The sequence below is a fragment of the Brachypodium distachyon genome, chromosome 3 (assembly GCF_000005505.3).
Source record: "Brachypodium distachyon strain Bd21 chromosome 3, Brachypodium_distachyon_v3.0, whole genome shotgun sequence".
Taxonomy (NCBI): domain Eukaryota; kingdom Viridiplantae; phylum Streptophyta; class Magnoliopsida; order Poales; family Poaceae; genus Brachypodium; species Brachypodium distachyon.
In genome coordinates, this window is record NC_016133.3 from 51,862,306 (window position 1) to 51,883,383 (window position 21,078).

Here is a 21,078-nt window from a genome sequence, read left to right on the forward strand (position 1 = left end):
ATCAAAGAAACCAGCGTTCGGTTACAGTTCACACTCATATCCTAACGACATTCCGAGTCTTTAGTTACCCTAGTTATTATTTTGTTTCGGCTGAGCAACCGGAGAAAAACATATATAGTACTTTAGATGGAATTTTTAGAATTCACATGACAGGTACATGGACATGAATAACTCCTCTGAAATTAGAAATATTGTGGCATCGTTTTTATTACAGATATTTTAAGTGTCGTGAATTTAGTACAATACAACTTTGTATTAAATTCAGACACTGTTATGGATCAGAAGGAGTACGGAGTACCACATTTCAAAACTTGTTTTTACATTATACTACTGCACTTTAATAAGCCGGTGTTCATAGCACAAAGCTACGGAGTAACTTACGACCGAACCTCCTTAGTCCTTTGGTTGGCAAATGGAGGGCCATTTTTCCAATTGGTATTTTCTGCCAAAATAGTCTACTTCCAAGATGATCTAATATGTTTTCTTCAACACCAACAAAAATATGTTTTTTTTTTCAAAAAAGAGAATGTACCCGCAACAAAAACAGGATCTAACATGATAACTATAACTATAGGAATCTTGGAAAAAGCATCATGTAAATTAGGCATGTAGAGATATACACCACACTAAAACTATGAGCAAATGGGTACAAGAATCTTCTCCAAAACATCTAGAGATATACACCACACTCATGACATCACCAACCAGTAATCACAACAACAACCGTGAGAGGTAGAACAACGGCAAAATAGAGTTAACATAGTTTATGTCTCTTTCAGTATTATGTGAACTATTCTTAAACTGGCGATCCAAACAACGCAAAATTTGGCAACAAATAGATCCACGAGTTCCCAACAAGACCTCCAAATTTTAGCGCAGTCGGACACCATTTGTCTACCTAGACTGTTCGTCTACCAAAACAGTAGTAACTAAGGAAACCCCTCTCAAATCCGATGCTCCACTGGCTCAACACTCAAACAAGCCAACCAGATCGAAGATCTCAAAGGAACAAACTCACAAAGTTTGGAGCCAATCTAAGCATGTTTGAACCTCTAATGATCAGCTTGAAGACAACCCGGTCCGGAGCCACCAATCTAAACAAAATCACCTCTTGCTTCTTCTTCTTCTTCCTCTCTTCTCAAGTGTTGCGCTCTTTTTCACTCTTGCTCTCTCACAATGGTAGCCACACTTTGAAGATATGGTGGCTAGGGTTTTCTTCTTCTCCCTTCTAGCTATAACAAAAGAGCAATCTTAGTCGTTGGACGAGGTTGAGATCAATTTTTCACAAGCACTGGCCTTGTGGCTGTTTTTGATAGGCTAAAACTTCACTTGTGGCTGTTTGAGCCTAGTCAACAATCAACCTGTGATGAAGTCATTTTGTATCCTAACAGATTCCCATCCAATAGCATACAGAGAGTGGTTCAGCGAGTGACACTTAGCATTTTCGATAATATAAGGTTTACAGCACTTTCCACGACTTGTTCTAAAATGATGATAATAGTTACAATCCCTTTTTTAACTCGGATTATTTGCAGTAGTCTTAGATTGTTTTTAGTAAAAGAACAATAGGGTAGCAGCATCATCTGTGGCCATTGGCCAAGCTCGGGATTGGGGTCCCCGTTTTTTTTCGGACTACTTCCTTCACAAGCCAAGGTGTTGGCGCACGCAAGGTGACGAAACCGCAACCAACAAGAGAGAAATCCGTTTTAAACCTCGAACTCGTAAACGTAGTATGATGAAAACCCCAACTTTCTAATCCTTGAATTTCAACCTCAACCTCACAATCCCGGCTAATCCCGGCTAATCCCGGTGGGTATTCCTTGTGAACTCGTTTGCCCAGTTCGGATGATGGCACTGGAAGGGATAAAGAGTCTTGGCCCCATCTTTCATAGCCCACGAGAAGTACCACAAGCAAGCTGATAGAGGGAGACTGAGTTCGGCATTTTGTCGAGCGGTTTGAGGCGCCCGTTCCCGTCGGCGCCAACCTGGCTTTGAAGATGTCGGTGGCTCCGCAGCTGGCGGGCACTCGCGCCGGTGTGCAACCGGCGGTGGCTGCGGCCAAGTCACCCTCTTCCTCTTCCTCCAACGACGTGCTCTCACCGCTGTCGTCGCTGATGACAAGCCTCGGGCGGCCTGCTCTACACAGGCACGGACTCCAAGTCAGAACGCGGGCTTGTGGCGCGGGCGGCGCGAGTTTGCCGGGTTCCACTGCGGCAGTGGCCTCGTCAAGGCCATTGTCATCTCCCCCGACGACGGTCGCATATTTAGGGGCCACCAAGACGGTAAGATTAGCGTCTGGCTCGCCGACCCATCCTCCTCCTACGGTGCCGGCGGCCTCGTAGAGCACTCGGGTCCCTCCCGGGGCTGTACGGGGGAGTGCGGCAGTGCTGCAGTGGGAGGAGGGTGGGGGCAGAGGAGCATGCGGGCGACACGGCTTCCTGCACCAGCACCATGGCCGCAGCGGCTGCGGGCGAGGCACCGCCGGCTTCCCATCACCGTTCTTCCTCCTTGTCGGTTCTCTTTTCCCCTTCTTTCCTCTGCTCTAGATGGTGGGCCTCTATGACATATGGGCCCCAGGTTCCTTATCCCTGCCACACCATGGTCCCAAGTTGGCAAACGAGTTCATTAGAAAAACCCGCCGGGACAATGAGATCCTCCAAATTTCTCTCCCAAACGTCCTCTGTTTGTCCATTTGGGGGGCCAAACGGACATATGTCCGCCCTGTGTCCACCCTGCTCATCCAATGGTGTCCCCCAAATCTTCTCCTAAATTTTTTCCATTTTTCCTTTTTATCTCCTGCGAAGAACTCTTCGCCTCTGTCCACCCCCTCTTCCCCGCCTCCGGCCGACCTGTGCCGCGGCCGCCCTCCTCCTTCCTCTACGCCGGCAGGCACTGCCGTCTCCTCCTCCTCCTCCTACCTCCTGGTCGGCGCGAGCCCCCGCCGCCTCCTCCCTCTACGCCGGCGCCCCGCCCCGACCCCCTTCCTCCTCCTGCTCTGGGCCGGCGCGCCCTCCGCCTCATCTACCCTCTGTGCCGGCGCGCCCGCCCCCACCTCGCTCTAGGCCGGCACGCCCTCCGCCTCCTCCTGCCCGCTCTAGGCCGGGGCGCCCCGCACCGCCGCCACCTCTTCCTCCATCTGCGCCGGCGCGCCCACCTCCTCCTCCTTGCCGGAGGGGTGGCAATTGCGACGAGACCAACGACCCGCAGGAGCAGAAACTTGCTCGCGCCCGCCGCCCGCTGCAGACTCGAGATCCCCTGGACACGCCCTCCTCCTGCTGTCTTGCTCGCCCTGCGCACGCCCGCCGCCGGCGTGGTGGCCCTCGCCAAGATCCTCGTCTTCCTCTGCCAGGACCCGGCCATTGCGAGCTCCTATGCCGCCTGGGCGCCATGCCTCCAGCCGCCCCGCGGCCGGCTGCCTCCCTCGCGTCCAGCAGTCGCTCGCAGAGGAGGGAGGGAGACGAGAGCAGGAAGAGGTAGAAAGATGGGATCGAGCGAGACGAGAGAGAGAGAGCTGTGACTCTGTCTTGTGGGTCAGGTCGGACACGGACGGGCGGAAGTTGTTGTCCGGACACTCCAAACCTCTCTCAAATTTGGTGTAACTTTGGGGGCTACGACCGGACAAACAGGACATTTTATCCGTTTGGGGTATGTCATTGTACGATGAATTTGAGAAGAAGATGTCCATATCTTCCAAATAGTAGAGATAGCTTTGAGGGATGCGAGATGCTCTTAGGAGATCCAGGTTTGAAATTATGGGATCGAAAAGATGAGGTTACTTTCAGACTTCTTTTACGAGTTCGAGCTTTGAAACAGACTTTGACTTTATGGAACTGGGCCCACTTCGCAGCCACCGTACGTCGACGAATCCGACAGCAAACCGAAGAGGCGAAGAACCGAAACACACGAACACCGTCAGGCGTCAGTCCGTCACCGACTCGAATTCGGCTACTTCTGACTTCTGAATCCGAGCCCGATCGATAAACACTTGTTCGTAGTCGAGCTAGCCCGAAGGACAGCTGATCGCTATATATTCGTACCGCCAGTTCTCCCCCCTCGCCATCACCTTCCCACCGCGCGCCTCCTCGACTCCTCGTCCTCCAGATCTCGCCGAGACATCCACCTTCCGGGCGCGCGCGCTCCACGACAGTTTGGTTTCAGCGCGATGGCCGTCCGCAAGCGCCCGGCCGCCGTCCTCTCCGGCCAGGCCCAGGCCGCCGAACGGCCCGAACCTGAAGCCAAGAAGACGAGGTTCGCGAAAAGAACCAGCCGCGGCACGATCACCAAGCCCACCTACGGCAGCCTCGACGAGTACAAGCAGACGTCGATCCTCGGCCAGGGCACCTACGGCGTCGTCTTCGAGGGCCGCCACAAGGCCACGGGCGAAACCGTGGCGATCAAGTTCCTCCTCCCCCCGGACGACGACGACGACGACGACACCAAGGAGCCCGCGCCGCCCGTCGACCCGCGGGAGCTGCTGCAGGAGGCGCGCTTCCTCGAGGCGTGCGTCGGGAACCCTCACGTCGTCGGCTTCCGCTGCCTCGTGCGCGACCCCGCCAACGGCGAGCTCGGCCTCGTCATGGAGCACGTCGGGCGCCAGAGCCTCCTGGACTTCTTGCACGAGAGGCGCTCACCGCTCCCGGAGGCCACCGTGCGCGCCTTCATGCGGCAGCTCCTGACGGGCGCCAAGGGGATGCACGACCGCGGCGTCATCCACCGCGACATCAAGCCAGGCAACATCCTCATCGCGCAACACGACGGCGGGGAACAAGACCAAGATCAAGAAGCGGTCGTCCTGAAGATCTGCGACTTCGGGCTGGCCCTGTCCGCGTCCCAGTGGCCGCCGCACAACCAGGTCGGCACGATGCTGTACCGGGCGCCGGAGATGCTCATGGGGAAGCTCGACTACGACGCCGTCGCCGACACGTGGTCGCTCGGCTGCGTCATGGCGGAGCTCGTCGCCGGGGAGATACTGCTGAGGCGCGAAGTGGAGAGCTGCCCGCGGGGCCAGTACTTCGAGGACGTCGCCTACCTCCGGAGCATCTTCCGCCTGCTGGGCATGCCGGACGACGCCACGTGGCCGGGGTTCTCGTCCCTGCCGCTCGCCAACGTGATGACGCAGCTGCAACTGGAGAAGCACGGCAGGCTGCGCGAGCTGTTCCCTCCGGAGATGCTGTCCAATGAAGGGTTTGAGGTCCTCAACGGCCTTCTCACGTGCAACCCTGACGAGAGGCTGACGGCGGAAGCCGCACTCGAGCTCCCCTGGTTCGCATCGTCGTCGTCCGCTGCCGCCAATGTGTAATTCTGCTAGGGTTGATATCATGCTTCCCGCCCGCGACATGGAAGAAGCAGCTTGTGTAATTCTGCTAGGGTTGATCCATGTTTAAAAGCTAGAGCTTCAGAAATTGTAAACGTTGTAATGTACTGGTGCAGATTGCAGAGTGGTTGACTCTGCTTCAGCTTTCGTGAAATTGTAAACGTTGTAATGTACTGGTACAGTTATTCAGGGGAAATGAATTTACCCTTTGCCCTTGCATGCTTGATGCTTGTGTGTCCCCTGCTGTCTCGAAAACATGTTTTGCATTTGAAACGACCATTTGCTTATTTGTTGTTATTTCGGGTATGCGAACAGGACGCAGTCCCTCTCCACTATATGATAGCTGAAGGAAATTATTTATCCTTGAATCAAGGATTCAGGAAGAGCCGGTTGTTCCAGCCAGATGCAGTCAAAAACTTATGATTACATCTCAATCCGATTCATCTATTCTATTATATATTAAAAGCAATACAAGGGATACCGAAGGGAGCCTCCACGGCCGTCCATTATATGGACCCGTGCTGATCAACGTGTTATATCTGTATCAACGTTTCGCTGCGTGTTCCAGCTAGATACCGTCAAAAACTTATGATTACATCTCAAGTTGATCCATGTGTTAAGTATAACAGTTGTCTGTTAGTGCCGCTCAAAAAATATAGATATGTTGAAATAGCAAGTTCCTGATAAAAAAGAAAGACAATTATTGGAAGCCTTGCACACAATATTGGAAAAGACATGCATAAGGGCAAATATTGATGAGACAAAATCATTTTTTTTGTGTGTGTGTGTGAAAATTCGGTGATTACCTAGGTACATTAGGCTTCACACCTGGCATCAAATGCAAATATGTTCTAGTTTACAGCAGTAACAGAGACTATGGCACCAAACACGGCGGAAAAGAAGAAGAATGAAAACGGCATACAGTCTCACACAGAACGCAACACTTTGCTTCCAGGAATAAGAATGACAGGTAAAATGGATGGGAAGGAACTGCAGAACAGGAGCCGGTGCAGATGAACGTCCTCTGCTCCATGGTGGGTGTGGGTGTACGTAGTAACTGGGGCTTGGGTTTCTTTCAGAGGGCTCGCGCCTTTACGATGTCCATGCTCATCTCGCTCGGGTCAGTTGCCTGTAGCTCCACCTGGATACCTTCCAGTTCCCTCTTGAAGCGGTCCTTGGAGCTCGCGTACAGCATCTTGCTCCTCACCCTTGATGTGTCAGGAGCCCTGCACAAGTGCAGAGAGTGGGATGAAACACTTCGGTTTTCAGCAGAAAATAACAGGATGCAGTTCTGTTGCGTTGTGCATTTACACGATCATGGCGTAAGGACTTAGGATCTTCTTTACGATATCAGTGCCAGTTATTCAATTTCAAGACTCAACATTACTGAAATCAGGGAGCAGCTGTCAGATGAAATAGCCTGTGACCTTTTTGGAGTACTAATAATCTGAAGGCATGCTGATAAATGGGCACTATAATAATAGGAAAAAAAGATCAAGGCAAGTCTTCCTTCCTTGCTGTTAGCATCTGTAACATAAAGTTGAATTAAAAACTACATATCAATTTCTTGGAATCCCAAGAAAAAACAGACCCTGTGGGGAGCAAACATTAGGCCATTCCGATATTGCCCCACACTGTTCATCTACTCTCAATTTTGTCGGTAAGGCCCTTAGCTTTATTAGTTACAATTGAGGTTGTCCTCTACTCTGTTAAACACTCGCTGTAAGATGGATTCAGAATTTTCGTTTTTAATCATGAAAATCTACTGTCATGTCATGTCATCCTTATAACGTAATTGGTAAAGGATTGTAGGGCTCATATTCGTTGGCCATACATGTTTACCTGAACAAACTGAAAGATTTGCATAAAAGTGAACAAATATAAGTATATGTATTCAAGTGGCAAATCTAAGAGACGCCATACCAAGTAAATACTCTAAAAGGCACAAAGATGTGTCGTATCATACTGGTAAAAAAAAAAAGATGTATCGTATCATTTTTCCTAATGTAGATCTGTGCTTCCATTTTCTTGTGCTAAATAAGCTAGTAGCAAGTCTCTTTTCGGTTCCTTTGCAAGCGGATTTAACAAAATTCTAGAATTTGCTCATCAGTATATGAAATACATTTCTGCTTTTTCACTGATAATGGATAAGATGTGTCAATTTGCTCGACAAGAAGTGGCAAAGGGTGTGCTGCATTATATTTCTTAGCCGTGGAAGACAAATGATCTAAGTAAATGCAGAACTGCATTGATCCAACATGCATAAGCGATCTGTTCACAATTTCAGATTGAATCTCGTCCAAAATTGAAAAAGTTTAGAGCAGCAATGCCTTTATATGATAGAACGAAAACCTCGATAACTGAAATGTACCATGGGAATGGATCCTCTATGATCATAAAAATAAACGAAAAACACATGTCATATGGAGAGTTGATAGATGTTAGTTGTTACCAGGAAATGAAGAAGATCTTGCTCTTCTGGCAGTTCTCATCAGTGACGAAGTCAAAATCAAACACCGCGTAGCGGCACTCATCAGCAGGTAAGCAGGCTGTGAAATCATCATAGCTCTCACCAGGCTGCCCAACCTTGTCCACCACCACCTGCTGCACCTTCTCGTTGATCTTGAACACAATGAAGCGGAAACTCCTCTTCGCTTTAAGGTCCTGGAACTTGTGTTTGCATTCGTCGCAAACGGCCATTCCAGACGCAGAATTCGACTTCCAACAAGGAATCCCCGTAGAATATTAACATAAACGACCCTTTAAAGGAACAATTCTCGATCAACATTCTGAAAGGAAGAGATCGGGCTGTACTCACCATGATTGATACTCCCTTTCTTCCTTCCTTCCTTCTCTTCTTCGGTTGAGAACAAACAGACCGTGGCTAGGGGGAGAGGGAAGGAGGGGAGGGGATGTGCAGAAGCGCAAACAGGGGCAAGATTTGAAGGCCTGAAAGAGAGGAGGGAGGAGGCAAAATATAGGGAGGGATTGGGTGGTCGATGCAGATGGAGGCCTGCATGGTTCCACAACTTTCGGAGGGGCATTTGACCAAGCACGTCCCCTCCTCGTTGTGTGAGAACCAGAAACCAGCATGCGCGCTACCACCCGTCCCTGTAACAGACAGCCCCCAAAACAACATGGTGCGTATTTACTCTGTCTTTTACCGTGTCATGTATATTTGACATGTGCCTCTGCTCTAATTTCTCCTGTTTACAAAGTGAAGAGTACGTACTCACTAGCTTCAGAGAATTTTAATGCAAGTTTCCCAACTGCTGGTATATATACAATCAAAGAAGAATCGCTTTGGTCTAGCTTATAGAAGTACAAGGCTTAATTTCTGTCAGATTGTTGTTCAGCATAGTGCATGTACAGACCTTGACTCAACCAAACTAGATCCCGATTCTTTGCTTAGACCCTTCTCAGCCATCCTTCTCCGGACATCCTGAACATCGCTCCATCTGTCAGCTGCAGCATATATGTTCCCAAGAAGCACGTGGTTCCCTGTGTTCTTCGGCTCAAGCTCAAAGAGATGCTTCGCTGCAACCTCCCCAAACTTCACATTCTTGTGTAGAACACAAGCACCAAGCAGAGCACCCCATACCGATGTACTCGGCTCAAGTGGCATATCTTCAATGAGGCGGTAGGCCTCCTCGATCCTCCCGGCACGCCCTACCATGTCAACCAGGGACGAGTAGTGATCGGCGTTTGGCATCACGCCATGAATGCCACGCATGTCCTCAAACAGTTGAAGGCCTTCATCCACCATGCCGACATGGCTACAAGCGTACAGCAAGGAGGCAAAGGTCACGGTGTTCGGCTTCACCCCCAACTGCACCATCCTGTTGTATAGTAGGATGGAAGTTTGGGCTTGTCCGTGCATACCGTACCCGGCGATGACGGTGGTCCAGGCAACAACATCCTTTTCAGGTAGCCCGTCGAAGAGTGACCATGACACATCCAAGTCACCTGCCTTAGCATACACATTGATTAAACCTGTAGTGATCTCTGTGCTCCGAAGAAATCCGAGAGTCAGCAAGTAACAGTGGATATTTGTTGCTTGTCTCACGTCCGCAGATTCTGCATATGCTGGGAGGATGCTTGCCATTGTTGCAGAGTCTGGGCGTGCCGATTCTGCAATCATTCGCTTCAACAATTCTATAGCTTTCTTCTCCTGTTCATTGTGAGTATAACCAGAGATAGTTGCATTCCAGGTTTCTGTCCGCCGTGAACCATTCTCAAGTGTCAACTCCATCATCTTCATATTATGGCACTTCGCATAAGCATCCATAAGTGCAGTCTCAACAATGATGTCTGATTCAAGCCCAAGTCTAATGCACATTGCATGCATGCACTTGGCATGCCTCCCTGACAGTCTAGAACAAGCTGAAAGCAGATACGCCATGGTCACTCCATTGGGCCATGGTGCACCACTGGTCATCAGCATTTCATGACCAAGAGCAAAGGCCTCCTCCACATGGTCATTCAACACATACGCGCCAATCATCACCGTCCAAGAAACGACATCCTTATCATACTTATGGTCATCAAACACCTTTCGTGCACCCTCCAAGTTCCGACACTTCCCGTACATATCGATCAAGGCATTCTTAACCGCAGCATAGTCCGCCAAGCCTCTCTCCTCAACCAACTGGTGCACAGCTCTCCCAATGCTCAAGTTCTTGGCTTGCGCACAAGCTGGCAGTACAGACACAACGGTGGCACGGTCTATCTCCGTACCATCACCAGCCATCTCGCCAAACACCTCTAATGCCCTTTCTGCGCAGTCATTCTTGACGCAACCAGCAATCACCGCATTCCATGAAACAACTGTACGGTTCTGCATCGCGCAAAACACCGCTTCCGCTGCGGCAACATCACCACAGCCCATGTACATGGAAATTAGTGCATTCTGCACGTATGTGTCATCACCGAAGCCAGCGGCGAGCGCGCGACAGTGCACGGCACGCCCATGGCGGCTGAGGCGGAGCCCGCCGCAGGCCTTGGCGGCGAAGGGGAAGGTCAGGTGGTCGAAGGACCGCATCCCCGAGTAAAGAGCGACGGCCTCTCGGTAATGGCCGAGGCCTGTGTAGGAGCGGAGGAGGGAGTTAGCCAAAGAGACCGGTACTGGTTGAGGCATTTGCGCGAGCAGCTTGCGAGCACTGGAAGGGCGGTCGCATGCACAGTACAACATGAAGAGGGGATAAAGGCTGCGGTAATGGAGATTGCTTGACGTTAGGAGGACAGCGTGAAGCTGGGCGGTGGTAGTGGGAGCGAACGGGATCGAGTTCTTGGAGTGGAGGAGGGCGAGGCATTGCCGGACAAACGGGCTGGGTTTCATTCAGGAACAGAGAAAGTAGGGGATGTTTGGAAAGAATCGACCGGAGGAAAGAGTTTCTCGGAAAAAATTAGAACTGACTGCAATCTGCGCAAGTAGTTGACTTATATTGACCAGTTGTAATTGCAACCGTGCGGCAAACCGCAACCGTACACAGTTAACAGCAATCGAAACTTTGGAGAAAACAGAATATGCCCCGATTAAAGCAGGCAATCGACCTTACAGGGGAGGCGCCGGAAGAAGTTGGCTGGCACATCGGGCAGCCTCTGCCGGAGACTCGGGTGCCGCATCAGGTAGAACCCCGTCAGCAGCGCCACCGCCTGGAAGGGCGCGGCGAACGTGATGACAGCAAGGCACAGGCAAACCATAAGGTACACAGTGGTGGCGCGGGGGTCCCGCCAGGTCATGACGCAGCGCGCTCGCTCGACGTGCGCCGCGACGTCGCCGACCATCTCCTGTATCCGCGCCCCGAGGCTCCTCAGCCTGTCGTATCGCATGCGCACGACGTCCGGGTGCCGCGCCGTCGGGAACTCGTCGAACTCCTCGTCCAGCTCGTCCGGGTGCGCCGTGTGGGCGTGCGACACCTTGGTGTCGACGTGCCACGGGTGCCTGGGCCGGCGCCGGTAGTTCCACAGGCCGATGCAGAACTTGTAGAGGAAGAAGGTGGGCATTATGAGGTTTGGGCAGCACACGAGCATGGCGTAGATGATGTGGACGGCCACCGTGGTCACCGGGTTCCTCCAGTGGCAGACGTCGACGAACCACTTGAGCGCCGCGAAGAGCGGCGCGAGCGCGGACATGATGCGGAAGAAGTGCGCCTTGCTGCGGCGCATGCTCCACCGCAGCGCGTGCGCCTCGCAGAGGTGCTCGACGCACTCCCGGCGCAGCGGCAGGTCCATCCGGCCCAGCCGGTGCGCGATGAGCGCCACCGCCTCGCGCCGCAGCGTCTCCTGCTGCACCACGGAGAGTGGGCAGTGGTAGTGCATCGGCGGCAGGTGCGGCTGCGCGTACGTCTGGAGCAGGCCCAGCGTGGATGTGGCCGAGAAGCGCACGGCCAGGTGGAGCTCCCCCATCTTCTTGATGCCGCCACCGTGGAGGGACACGAGCGGGTACGCGTGCGTGTAGACGCGGCCGGTCTCGAGCGTGGACAGCCGGATGCGCACCTTGCCGAGGAGCACGTCCTTGACGGGGTCGCCGGTCGCGAGGCCGCCTTTCTCGCCGATCTGGCAGTTGTGGAAGACGGCGACGGTGAGCACGGTGCAGTGGTCGTGCACCTCCCAGAAGCACTGCTGGTGGAACCGCGGCGCGAGGCTGTCGATGACGGTCTGCGTGCGGAACCACTTGGCGCCGTACTTGGCCACGCAGTAGGCGTCGCAGGAGCCCCGCCCGTTGCGCGCGCGCAGGGCGCTCAGCCCGAACGCGTTGTGGATGCCGAGCTCCACGAGGCCGATGGGCGGCCGCCTGTGGCACAGCTCCCTCGCCGCAGGGCGGACGTCGCTCAAGTAGTGGATAGGCTCTGACAGCACTCGGTACCCGCCTTCCAGGCAGAGCCGGACGCAAATCTTGGTAGAGAATTTCTCGATTTTCGTGGCTCCTTCCGGTTGCAGCAAATTGTACCTGCCGATCCAGCAGTATTAGCGCAACAACCAATTATGAACAACAAAAACGATCTAAACGCAACATGGTCGATGAGTGGTTACGCGAACGAAATGCGCTTACTTACCATCTTGGGCGGATCGGGCGTGTGTCCCACCGGCGTTCGAATTCCGTGAAGGGAATGTGGACGTGGCCGATGACCTCCTCCTTATCGACCTCGACGCGGTCCTCCACGGAGATGGTCAGGTGATCCTCGAACGGCTCGGCGGCGACGAACAGGTGGTCCTCGTTCCAGCCGTAGGAGGGCAGCCGGGAGGCGCACGTCTTGGTCCTGAGCACCTGCGTGGATATCCGCGAGCGCACGAAGAGCTGGCCGGCGGCGCGGGTCTTGTCCGCGAAGACCACGTCGCGGGCCTCGACGACGTTCACGCGCACGTACCACAGCCGGGGCACGGCGTACTGCTTGCAGCGGATGTGCGTGGCCAGGTCGGCGTCCACGGCGAACGCCGAGTCCGCGTGCACGGCCAGCGGGAAGCACTCGTCGGCCTGCGTCCCGATCCACAGGGCCAGCATCACCTCCCCGGCGCGCTCCCCGTTCCGGTCGAAGACGTGGTGCCACTGCGGGGCCAGCGCGCTGTCGGGCGGCACGCGCACGGGGAGGTCCGCCAGGTCGAGGGGCGCGCTCCCGACGTAGTCCCCCTCGGCGAAGCCCCGGCCGCGGACGGCCACGTGCAGGAACGACGCCTGGACACGCTCCCTGGAGAAGGCGAACACGTCGTTCCACTCGGGCGCCACGGTCTTCTCGATGTGCCGCGTCGTGCAGGAGTAGCTCCCGAGCCTCAGCTCCGCCAGCGGGTCGAACTCGCCGCCGCCCCACCGGAGCTCACGCGCCTTGACGACGCGCACGTAGAGGTACTCCATCCTCTCCACCAGGTCGTAACCCCCGGTCCGCCCGCCGGGGAGGCGTGGCCTCGTCTCCTTGATCCCGAACTCGTCGTATGGCGGCTGTGGACCGAAACGGCCAAACCAGCTCGGCAAGACGCCGGAGGCCATGGCCGTTGTTAACGCTAGCTGCGCTCCGGCCGGGTCAGAACACGGATCAACAGCGATATGCTGATAGCCTGATAGAATGATCAGTGAGGAGGCCGCTCGCTCTTATGTGCGTTTCTCCGATCTGGCCACCAAACGGCCGTGACGTCGTGCCAGCTGAGTGCATGCAATGCATGGGTTGGTGATCGACATGGTTGGTGTGTTCGCTCTGGGACGTTGTTGATCTACTGAGATTAGTTGTGAAGGGTGAGGATGTGTGAGGAAATAGGCAAATTAAAGCATGTTGCTGCATGACTTCAGCAGAAAAAGGCAAATTAAAGCATGTTAATTGGTACGTGTTGGTCAACTAAGATTAACGGCCATGTTGGCGCGTAATGTTTGGCAGTTTCAAGTTCGGGCCAGTCTATCCAACCCAAGTTTTATGACCCACTTAAGGGATTCGTTGCTTTGGAGGGTTCGTTGAATTTTGCTTGCTTGATGAGGTGGATGCCAGCAGGGACATCAGTCCGATGTGATCCAAACTTTTGCTTTTCAATGCCCTTTTTGCAGCACTCTTGGATGGTCTTGGATTCCCACAAGTGCAAGAGACCTGCCGTAGCTTGATCCCTGAAATACAGAATCGAGGATAACACTATCTGTGGCTTTGGTATCTATTTGCACTTCGAAATATCGGTACCAGGGTACCGAAGCCACAGATAGTGACCCCATATATCAGTTCTGTAAAAGGGGAGAAACAACAAGCAACGTAACCGTTGGGAATGGAGTACACAGCAGAATTCCGTTAACTGAGTAGGAAAGGAGATCCCAACGCTCCAGCAACGTTGCACTACAAGCACAGCACGTCTAATAATCAGGCCCAGCCAGCCAATGATCATTAAACTATTACTCACAATGCACAACACAAAAATAACACAAATGCTAATTTGCAGCAGCCGACTGAAATAAAACAAGACGTGAGGATATATATATTTAGGCACCATTAAATTGAACTCCATTCCTTACAACTATCGAATTACCCAAAACTGTGACAAAATCCATGCAGTAAGATTTCTCTACAAAGCACAATAGCACATGGAGGACTTGCATAACATAAACCAAAGAAAATAATTTCTTCAAGATTCATCTCAAGCGTCAAGCAGTCCCTCAAGAAAAATGTACTCCGGCTTTGTTGAACAGAGACAACGAGTACAAGAAATCAACTTGGCTCAGCTTGGAAGATCTCTTGTCTGCAAAATCACCCTGCTGCAATGTCCCCATAATCTTTTCTTTGAGGCTAGCTCGGCCATCTCCTGCCATGTCAGCATCGTCCATTTCCATTTCATCGTCTTCTTTCTCATCGCAGGTCTCCATGCTCAGGTCCTCGACCATATTAGCCAGCACCGCGACATCATCTGGTGACATCTTTTCCTCACCCATTTCTGAATCTTGAGCAAGTTGGAGAGACTGCATTGTCTTGTAATTCTTCTCTAGCAACTCAAGAACACGCTTCTGCTTGAAAATGGCACCCAGAGTTTTGTTTTTCCGGTTAAAACAAACCCTCACAAGTCCATCCCACTCTTTGAAGCTGACGGGAGGGAGGGGCTTCCTGGGCTCGATGCGCACAACTGAAGAATCCACCTTGGGTGGTGGCCTGAAGTTGTTTCGCCCAACCTTCAGCAGATGTGACACACGAGATAGGAGCTGCACGTTCACTGATAGACGGCAGTAGAGAGTGTCTCCAGGCTGTGCAACAAGTCTCATGGCAAATTCACGTTGAAACATGATCACAGCACACCTAAAGATTGGGGGGTGTGACAGAAGCTTGAATGTAAGGGGAGACGAAATCTGGTATGGGATGTTTGCCACACAGATATCAAAGTACGGAAGGTCACATTTAAGCACATCTCCTTGGATAACCTGCATCACAAGAATAATAGTTTTCATTAACATAATTTTGGTTCACATCAAAACTGTTGATACATGAAAGAGTGGATTGGATAAGCATAACTGTTTCTCGTTTCATCTCCTACCCTCCTGTTAGTCATTGGCGCTAAAACATTTATTCATCGCTATACACTAGTCCTATTTTGCATATCTTGACCATTCTAATTATCGTCAGACACAAATGCTACCCTATGTTACTATTACATGATCAGCCATGCAGTAAAACCCACCGAAAATACCAATTACACGGGCATTTCGGCTAGTACTACATACCAATTACAGTAAAACCCACTGAAAATAATTTCCACTGCAAATATCAAACGGCAAATTAGACTTGCTCTAGTACCACAATACAGTAAAAAAGGCAGCCTTTTCGCGGAGCAAACACATTAGAATTTTGCAGAGTGAGCACATTAGAGTACAGCAGCAGTACCCAGCACTGACCTATTTGCAAAATCCAATCATTATGGGCCAAGAGGGGGTGGCCCTGGAACCGGCGGCTGAGCTCGAGAACCATCCGCGGGTCGAGCTCGACGGCGACGACAGCCTTGACGCCGGCCTCGAGCAGGCGCTTGGTGAGGTTCCCCGTGCCGGGCCCGATCTCGAGGACGGTGTCGGTGGGCTTGAGGCCGGCCTTGGCGATGATGGAGTCCACCAGCGCCGGGTTTTTCAGGATATGCTGGCCCTTGGACTTCTCGAACGGGATTCCGCCTTGCAGCCGCGCTCTGCCGCCGCCTCCGACCTGCCGCTTCTTCTGGATCTTCCCGCCCGCCATGGTGTTGATCTCAGGTTCCGGCCGCCGCTGTCGGGGGAGAAGGATGAAATGAGGGGCGGCGCGCGGGTTGGGATTGGACAGAGAGAAGAGCGGCTAGGGTTTTGGAGATTTTAAGAAAAGAACTTTCTTTTCTTATTTAGAGTTAAATGCACAACGGGTCATAACATTTATTTACGTGGTGTCATCTAAATCCTAATTGTTTAAAAATGCAGTTTTATACGTACTAAAAGTACTTTAAGTGTGTTACCGGCGGTCCTAACCACATCGGATCAGGTCTGACCTGTCCACGTGTCACGTTGATCCATTTTGACCAGCCACGTAGGATTAAGAAAGGGGAGTTAAAATTGCATCTAGCCCCGGGGAAAAACCCCGAGCCCAGGAACCACCGGCGAGTGCGGCTTTGGCAGCGACGGACTGACGTTTGGGGGGCAACCGCCAGCAAGGGGGACGAGGGGGTGGTGCGGCGATCAGATGGACGATCCAGGGTAATGGCTCCACTCCGGCGACGCCCAAGTGACCGTCCGCCGCAATACGGTTAGCCTCTGAGCTAAATTTCCACTTTTATGAACCCTAATCCGGTCCCCTCTCTTTGTTATGTGTCGATGATTTCGTTTGTTTGGTATTTTGTTGCTCGATATGTTGGGACTGCTCTAGATTGTGATACTTATCTTCCAATTTTGCACTGTTAGAGCTCCCATTTGATCTGTTCTCGGTGACGATACATCACTGTGGTTTTTTCTGTGGATTTGGAAGAAACAAGGCTTATGTTGACGGTAGAGCGGACCATTTTGATAATATTGAGACGGAAACTTGGTCACCTCTTTGGATAACTGATTTCTTAGGTTAGCTTGGCCACGATCCTAACAAGGTTCAAGTTTGTTGGCTGCTTCTAGGAAAGGGATTTGATGAGGGATTGCGGATTATTGATCGTGACGAAAACACTTTGATGATGACCCAAGTGGTTCCAAAGTTTCAGCATTAATTTCAAGTCGTATGTGGACCAACAAGATCTTTTTGATAACATCAATATGGATGACGTCCGCACAATTGGATCCCCTCCTTTGCCGGAAGTATTGAGCCCCATGAAACCATCATCTGGTCCATCATTACCTGCATTTTATAATGATGTGACGATCAACCCTGGGAAGAATAGGAGGGGCAGCAACAGAGGAAAGGAGAAGATGCAGCAGATTGATCGTCAAGTTGATGACAAGTTGGAGATGATCTAGTTGACAGTGACGGAGAGTTTAACAAGGATGATGATGACCATGTTGAGGAGTAATGTAATGGAAACCTTGAATTGTGTTGGTCTATGCCCTGGCCTTTTATGTTAGGCGCTGAAGTGCTATATGTATGCACTTAATAACTGTGATCTAAGTGTTATGTGTCTAGTCAATGCTGTTGCATTTCTTATTACATGGAATCTTGTCATTACAAGTTATGATGTAATCCAATCAATATTGTTGCAAAATAGAGTTCACAATTCAAACAAATTCAAATTTCAGCTTAGATTTCAAGCACATAATTAACCATTACATTCTACTCAGTGTTTCAGAACAGCACACAGATTAACAGCCAACAACAAAACACACACACACCTACTAACTTCTTCCAATGCCTACAAGCAGACCCAATTTACATTCAATTCCATAAGCATTTCTTCACTGCCTAACGTCTTGACAATGTCATTATTCTCCATGGGCTTCTTCTCTGCAATCCCTTTCTTCTCCTTCTTTGCAAGACCGTCAGCCATCTCCCCGTGGGAAGCAATGGCCGCAAGCGTAAGCGGCTGCACTTCTTCCAGCCTATCGTTCTCACGAGCTTCAATCACTATGCGCAAAAGCTCGTCTATGTGCACATATGCTTCTATTCAAAATAAAAAATCACAGTACCCATGCCCCTTCAGTCCCCTTCTGCAAAATGAAATAAATTTCAAAATTGGAGCACAAATCGGACAAAAATCCAAATAAAAACGCAGATCTAAATCAAGAATACATAAGGTTCGAACCCTAATAGGCTTACCCTGTGATTCGGGCACTTGAAGAAGACGCGGCCAAGAGTCTTCGAGACGCGCCTCATCGACTTCCTCACCTGGCAACATGAGCATTTGATTAGAGGGAACATCGCTCCTGCAGATCCACTCGGCAACGACGCACTCGAGTTTCCCGAAGTTGCGGAACTTTTGGGGCGCTCGCTGCTGCAGAGGAGAAAAAAGAGGCAGACGGGCATCTTGGCCAGCTGAGGAAGAAGAAGGGGTGACTTTTCCTTTTATATGGTGGGAGTTTTTTTTTGCATAAATGCGCAACCACTTCTGGCGGGTGTTTTTGCCGCCAAAAACTTAGAAGCCGAGGTGTCGCTAGTCAACGTGACACGTGAGAAGGCCAGACCTACTCCGGTGTGCTTAGGGCCGCCAATGACACACTTAAAGTACTTTAGGACCTAAAACTGCATTTTCAAACAATTAGCACCTAGACGATACCACGCCAATACTTTGAGGACTCGCTGTGCATTTAACTCTTACTCTCTCCGTTCCGTAATTTTTGTCGAAATATTACATGTATCTAGACGTATTTTAGGAATATATACATCCATTTTGGGGCAAATTTGAGACAAGTATTATGAAAAGGAGGAAGTACTATATAGAAACAAAGGCAATATAGAAATTTATTTTTTAAATATAAATCCCCTTTACTATTTAAATTAAAAAATGTTTTAAAATATACCTCGGGGTGCCAATGCTCGATGGCACAAGTGCGTGAATAGTACGTAGGGCGTGTACGCCGACCTTGTAGCAAAGGTCGCCGTACACTTAGACAAATTGGCACGTCGATATTTTTTGAATAGGTTCGGTCGACCCTGCGAGTACGACTTAGTCCTATGTTATGAGAGACTTCGAGGGGGTCATTAGTCAAGTGCTTGGGCTGAACTCGTCTTACCAAGTCACCTATAGCGAGAGATCTTTCGCGACCGACTCGGACTTGGGCCGAACTCGTCTTCCCAAGTAGCGAGGTTGGGATACCCTCAAGACTCTAACCCGATCCCTCTACTTCGAGTCGAGGCCATACTAGACGGCCTGAAATCTCGAAACTAGGCTTCCTAAGGTGCGTCCCCGAGGTCGAGTCGAGACTAGGCTCGACCCAAGCACTCGAGAGCAGGCTCCTTAGGTTGCTCTAGCCCTCTCCCCTTGATCTTATTCAAGTTGAGAGTGAATGATACATGCCCCCATTGGGAAGGGGGGGATTTATAGCCTAGGGGTCCATGACAAAAGACCATGGCTACCCTTGAGTGAGAGAGAAAAGTGAGGGCAAAGTGATAAAAAGTGATTCTTGGTCCATATCTTTTGTGTGCACCAAGTGGAAAAGTACAGACCATGGACCAAAAGCCTAATTTCTACACCTTTCTTGACCCCTACTCAAGCTCCTTTCCCCTTTGGCCATGTCATGAGAGGCTTGACTTGTTGACTCCTTTGACCGGTGTCTAGTTGGCATGACTATGCCTTATTGGCAAATTGACTGATCCTTAGAGTTTGTTGACTTGGTCGTCGTCACGTAGGATTATGGCTCGACCCATATAATGATTTTATAGGACTGGACTAACGCGCGACCGTGCGTACGGTTTTGGTCGGCGCGCGATTGCTTCTAGCGCGAACGTACGCGTGTGCATCGCGTTGGCGCGAACGTGCGCAGGAAACTAACTATGGCGGCGCGAGCAGCCCAGTCGCGCAGTTTCTCAACGGACGCGAGCGCGAAAACGACCAGGCCTAATTCAGCCGAACCAAACGGAAGCGTGAAACCGATGAGGCCCAGATCCACCCAAACCAAAATCGGGAGCGCACGCGTCGCGAGACAGACCCGGCCCAGATCCAAGTTACCTACCCTCTTGATCTAAAAATACGTTCTTTTTTTTCTTGGGATAAACGCAAGTAGATGAAGGCACATGCCTTACGACAGGTCCGAGCGTCAATTTCTCCAAATTATCTCCATCTCGACCGTCCAATCGCCTAGATCCCCTATACTGCTGCTTGCTAAATAAAAAAAACCTCTTCGTATTTCAGTTACCTCCTAGCCAAAATCATCTTCAGAAATTCGCCTCGAAAAGATGACAACCATGGCGACCAAGCCAAAAATCCATCACAACTCGCCAGAAAATCAAACACAAATCCACACACAAGTGGACATTTGCAATCTAGAAAACAAAAGCACACAAGTAACTATACTAAACTTCAATCTCACTTGGAAATTCAAAAAAGGGTGATGCTACAAAAAACGGTGTGAAACTAATCTTCCCAGGTTAAAGTTACCATGATAAAGCTTCTGAAAGTACCATCCCTATGGCAATGACACAACCCAGTATGAAATTCATCCTTCCAGATGAAAGTTGATATGCTAAAATTTCTAAAATTACGAACCTCGTTGACCTGAACTACACGATGTTGGAACTCATCTTGTAGGTTGAAGTTGACATGCTAAATCATAGAGTCAAATTATCAGGCCTGTTATTCCGAAGTTGTCATGCTAAATAGATTATAATTATCAGGCCTACTATTTTGAAACTGCCAATCAGACATGAACTATTATGAAACTACCTGTGAGACATTCATCCATTCTAGATTGAAGTTGTCATGCTAAGTATAATGGAATTACCAGGCCTACTATTCAGAAGTTGCCATGCTAAATACACTGGAATTATTAGGCCTGCTGTTCAGATGCCATGCTAAAATACACCGGAATTACCAGGCCTACCATTCAGAAGTTTCCATTCTAAAAATAGACTGGAATTACCAAGTCTATTATTCTGAAACTACCGGTGAGACATTCATCCCATATAGATTTAGAGTTGCTATGCTAAACAGACTAGAATTATCAGGCCTATTATTCTGAAGTTGCCATGCTAAACAGACTAGAAGTACCAGCCTACTATTTAAAAATGCCAGTGAGACACAGTCACTCCTTATAGATTTGAAGTTGCCATGCTAAATAGACTGAAATCGCCAGGCCCACTATTCTGAATTTTCCATGCTAAATAGACAGGAAATACCAGACCTACTATTCTGAAACTACAAGTGAAATATTCATCCTTTCTAGA

General features: G+C 50.5%; 5 protein-coding genes across 6 annotated transcripts; 1 reads left to right on the forward strand and 4 right to left on the reverse strand.

Moving 5' to 3' along the window:
- Positions 1-4,162: 4,162 nt before the first annotated feature.
- LOC100839221 (putative cyclin-dependent kinase F-2) lies at positions 4,163-5,299 on the forward strand. The gene has a single exon (XM_003572738.3). It carries the CDS (start codon positions 4,163-4,165, stop codon positions 5,297-5,299), a length of 1,137 nt encoding a protein of 378 aa, XP_003572786.1.
- A 751-nt stretch (positions 5,300-6,050) lies between these two features.
- Positions 6,051-8,323, reverse strand: LOC100828999 (actin-depolymerizing factor 1). Of its 2 annotated transcripts, XM_003569996.3 has the most exons (3): positions 8,133-8,323; positions 7,767-8,032; positions 6,051-6,540 (listed from the first exon to the last, which is right to left on the reverse strand). In XM_003569996.3, exons 1-3 carry the CDS (start codon positions 8,133-8,135, stop codon positions 6,390-6,392), a joined length of 420 nt encoding a protein of 139 aa, XP_003570044.1. In that variant the 5' UTR covers positions 8,136-8,323; the 3' UTR covers positions 6,051-6,389. The 2 variants fall into 2 exon arrangements, with proteins under 2 accessions (XP_003570044.1, XP_024317992.1); XM_024462224.1 differs by having other exon boundaries at positions 7,767-8,323.
- Positions 8,324-8,459: 136 nt separating this feature from the next.
- On the reverse strand, positions 8,460-10,677 carry LOC100839529 (pentatricopeptide repeat-containing protein At5g39350). Its single transcript, XM_003572739.4, has one exon. It carries the CDS (start codon positions 10,650-10,652, stop codon positions 8,667-8,669), a length of 1,986 nt encoding a protein of 661 aa, XP_003572787.2. The 5' UTR covers positions 10,653-10,677; the 3' UTR covers positions 8,460-8,666.
- Positions 10,678-10,737: 60 nt separating this feature from the next.
- On the reverse strand, positions 10,738-13,518 carry LOC100839833 (FT-interacting protein 1). Its single transcript, XM_003572740.4, has 2 exons — positions 12,373-13,518; positions 10,738-12,266 (listed from the first exon to the last, which is right to left on the reverse strand). The coding sequence occupies exons 1-2, from the start codon at positions 13,296-13,298 to the stop codon at positions 10,850-10,852; spliced, it is 2,343 nt and encodes a 780-aa protein (XP_003572788.1). The 5' UTR covers positions 13,299-13,518; the 3' UTR covers positions 10,738-10,849.
- A 714-nt stretch (positions 13,519-14,232) lies between these two features.
- On the reverse strand, positions 14,233-16,105 carry LOC100829299 (ribosomal RNA small subunit methyltransferase). The gene is made up of 2 exons (XM_003569997.4): positions 15,686-16,105; positions 14,233-15,198 (listed from the first exon to the last, which is right to left on the reverse strand). Exons 1-2 carry the CDS (start codon positions 15,991-15,993, stop codon positions 14,439-14,441), a joined length of 1,068 nt encoding a protein of 355 aa, XP_003570045.1. The 5' UTR covers positions 15,994-16,105; the 3' UTR covers positions 14,233-14,438.
- Between the last annotated feature and the right edge of the window lie 4,973 nt (positions 16,106-21,078).